General features: G+C 62.4%; 1 protein-coding gene across 1 annotated transcript in view; it reads right to left on the bottom strand.

The window, feature by feature from the left end:
• Nucleotides 1–3416, bottom strand: part of CHPF (chondroitin polymerizing factor) — a 10195-nt gene extending 6779 nt beyond the window's left edge. The window contains exons 1-2 of the mRNA XM_024198872.2: nucleotides 1706–3416; nucleotides 241–805 (exon numbers count right to left, since the gene is read on the bottom strand). Of these exons, the coding sequence (XP_024054640.1) occupies nucleotides 241–805; nucleotides 1706–1731 (591 nt within the window). The 5' untranslated portion in view covers nucleotides 1732–3416. The remainder of the gene's footprint in view (nucleotides 1–240; nucleotides 806–1705) is intronic.
• Between the last annotated feature and the right edge of the window lie 6 nt (nucleotides 3417–3422).

Genomic DNA, 3422 nt, shown 5'->3' with positions numbered 1-3422 from the left:
AGGGAATGAATGAAGGGGTGAGGGTTGATGGGGAGGAGGGGGCCAGGGTGGAGGTTGATTGGGGCAGAGGGGGCCAGGCTGGGGGTTGATGGGGTCAGGGGGGTCAGTGTGGAGGTGAGGGGGCAGGGGTTGATGGAGGCAGGGAATCAATGAAGGGGTAAGGGTTGATTGGAAGGAGGGGGCCAGTGTGGGATTGATTGGGGAAGGGGGCCAGGGTGGGGACGAGGGGGGCGCTCTGACCTCGTGCTCCTCAACGCAGTTGATTGCCGTGTAGTCGATGATGCAGCGCCCCAGCCACTCGTCGGGCCGGGCGCTCAGGATGTCGTTGCGGCAGTTCTCCAGGTGGGGCTGCAGGCGCAGCAGCAGACTGCGGGACAGCAGGTAGCCGAAGCCACCGTAGCAGTAGCGCCCCTCGGTGTCGCCACCAATGAACTCCTCAGGCCGGCCCAGGTAGAGGAGGGTGTCGATGCTGAGGTGGGCGACCAGGCGGCTGACGCGATGGGCCTCAGTGTAGGTGTCGTCCTGCACCAGGTAGAACCAGTCGAAGTCGCCCACGTAGTGGTCCAGCATGTACTTGATGGTCTGGTACATGTTCCAAATGGGCCGCTCGTCGCCATGCGTCACCACTGTCATGCCGTGCGGCACCTTGCGGCCCCGCATGCCCGTGAAGTACACCAGCCGCTCCAGCCGATGCCCCAGTGTGCGGTTCACGGCCACAGCCAGCGTGTTCAGCGTGTTCTTGGAGGTGAGCACACCCACAAAGAGCCGCTGCCGGATGCCCAGCTCCGTACTGATGTACCGCGTCCTGGAAGGGCAGAGAGTGCACGTCAGGGATCCTCTTCCCCAGCCCAGGGAACCTGCCACCAGCCAGCCAGGCTCAAACCTGCCCGAGCCCCGCAGGGCTGATCCCGCTGACCATGCGAGTCACGGCACCCAGGCACAGCTCTGGATTTCTGGGCTTCTCCCCAAACCAAAGATGAGCTGCGTCTGAGCCACTGAGTAGGGCTGGATTCAGGCAGGGCACTGCTGTGAGGAAGCTTGCAGGGGTGCAGGGCAGAGGGGTAGGTGATGACCAGCTATCCCCATCTCTGCCCAGCAGGGATCCTTCCAGGGCAGGGGGCAGGATAGATTCAGGGCAAGGGCTGGGGAGCGGGAAGACAGGGGCTGGGTGGGGCAGGATACACAGCAAGTCCCCAGCCAGAGCCACAAGCCCCCTCCCCCCATGGCATCCCCTCACATCACCAGCGAGCTACCCTGTTCTCACAGCCCCACCCTGGTGCAGAACCCCTCCCACAGTCCCCAATGCCGCTGTGACCTCGGCTGCCCTTCGCCACCTTCTCCCGTTTGCAGAGCGCGCCGCCCTGGCTAGCCCTGCTCCTGTCTGGCACGTTTCCTGCACAGCTCTCAAAGCGGTTCACAAGGACGTCAGCGTCACCAACACCATCGTAGGGATGGGCAGTGACTGGCCCCAGAGAACCCAGCAGGCCAGTAGCAGAGCCAGGAAGAGAACCCAGAGCTTCTGTGTCCCAGTGCAGTATTCTGCACATTGGGCCACACCCGCTAATCCCCCAGCCACGCCTGCAGGGGACCCTCGTGTGTCTGAGACCCCCACGACTCCCACACTGACACAGGGGCAGCCAATGGTCCCTCCCACCAGCCCGGCACAGAGACTACCCCAGCACAGATACCCAATACGTGCCCTCACCAGGTCTCAGCTTCAGCTCCAAGCATGGAGATTCCCTCCCCGCAGAGAATGTCATGGCACCAAGAGAATTGCGGGGGTGAATAGCTGGGGCAGAGGTAAGTGAGGGGACATCCCAGGTTATGGGGAACCCCAGCAGAACCCCCATGAACGAAGGACTCTCACGAGCCTCCAAGCATCAGGCATGTTTTCTCGACCCGCCTCCTCCAAGGCACACACAGCAACAGGCACATTTATATTATTAAAATAGACCCAAATCCAGACTCCCTGCAGCACGTGCCCCTTCCCTTGGGGAGCGGACAAGAGAACGAACACGTGGCAGATGTGGAGTCACTTGGCTGAATGCCCCACTGGAAGGGGCCCAGATGCAGCAGGGACAAGCACAGTATAAAACCTATACAGACCAGAACAGCCGACAGCCAGCCTTCGGATGGGCCTCTCTGGTCCTCCAGAACCCCCTCCCCTGCCCAGGGGACATCCCAGCCCTCTGCAGCTCCAGCAGCCACGTGGTGCTCTAAAGAGGCTAATTCCTAATCCCCCACACAGGAGCAGGATAAGGCAGGGTGGGGCCCGGGAGAGGGATGTGTGTGAGCATGTGTCCTCCCAGCTCTGCAGCGGGTGGCCCCGGGATATATGTCGTGGGTGGAGAGAAAGGGAGTTTGCTGATCACGCTTCTCCTTCCCTCCCCCGAACCAGCGTCCGGGAAGGGGGACTTGACCTGCCTTGGCCCCAGAGGTTAAGGAACGTGCCACACACAGGGCGACACAGACACCATGGGCCCGGGCAGCACCAACCCAGCCACTGCTAACCCAGGCTTCCCGTTGCCGCCACGGGCCTGGCCTGTGACACATGCTGCAACCCACAACTGTGCCAGGGGGGCCCGAGCCAGGTCTCCGTCTGTGCCAGGGAGCCGCTATGCAGAGCCCACTGGACTGCAGGAGGGGTGGGATATGCTCCCCCACTGACAGGGGACGACAGCACTCCGAACAAACCCTTCTTGTGCCTCGGTGGGTGCAGAAGTTTCCTGTTGGCAACATGGGGCAGCCCAGGAGAGTCTCTGGATAGGGCGTCTACATGCAGCAAAGCTGCCCCCTGGTCACCGCACCAGGGCTCCCACATTCAATGGAGCACACGCCAGGGCGGACACAAGGCCCAGGGGAAGCTCTGGGACAGCCCCCCCACCCGCCGCAGGGCATTGGTAAGGGACAGGCCTACGCGCCCGATTCCAGTGGGCCCTGCACACCAGCCAGCCCCACTCAGGCAGGGGCAAGGGTGGGTCACAGCTCCACAGTCCCGCCCACTCAGCTGGGGGCTGTCCCTTATGGATGGCTGCAGAGAGCACCCTGATTAGTGCACCAGGGTTGTGCAGACCCAGATCCGGGTGGGCCCTGCCCCAAAGAGCTCAGTTTAATTAGGCAGCTGGGTGTGCAATGGGGGAGGGTGGCGGTAGCAAGAGGCTCAGCTCAAGGGTCCCAAACCTATTAACCCAGCTCTCCTGGTTGCCGCGTGGCTCATGATAGGGCAGCTGCACCACTGGCGGGCACTGACGGGAGGATGCCGGGCAGGGCAGGGCAAGGAGAGGTTCTGCGAGACGTGGCGCGTAAGGCTGGCGCAGCAGAGGTGTGATGAACATGAGGCAGCCCCAAAGGAGGTGAGGCCGAGAGGCCTGAACTTATAGGCAAACAACACAGGAATGCAGGGGCAAGATTAGAAAGGCAAA

The sequence above is a fragment of the Terrapene carolina genome, unplaced genomic scaffold, assembly GCF_002925995.2.
Source record: "Terrapene carolina triunguis isolate 2854851 unplaced genomic scaffold, T_m_triunguis-2.0 Scaffold243, whole genome shotgun sequence".
Taxonomy (NCBI): Eukaryota; Metazoa; Chordata; order Testudines; family Emydidae; genus Terrapene; species Terrapene triunguis.
Note: the sequence above shows the minus strand (reverse complement) of the source record. Positions and strands in the feature narration are given on the sequence as shown.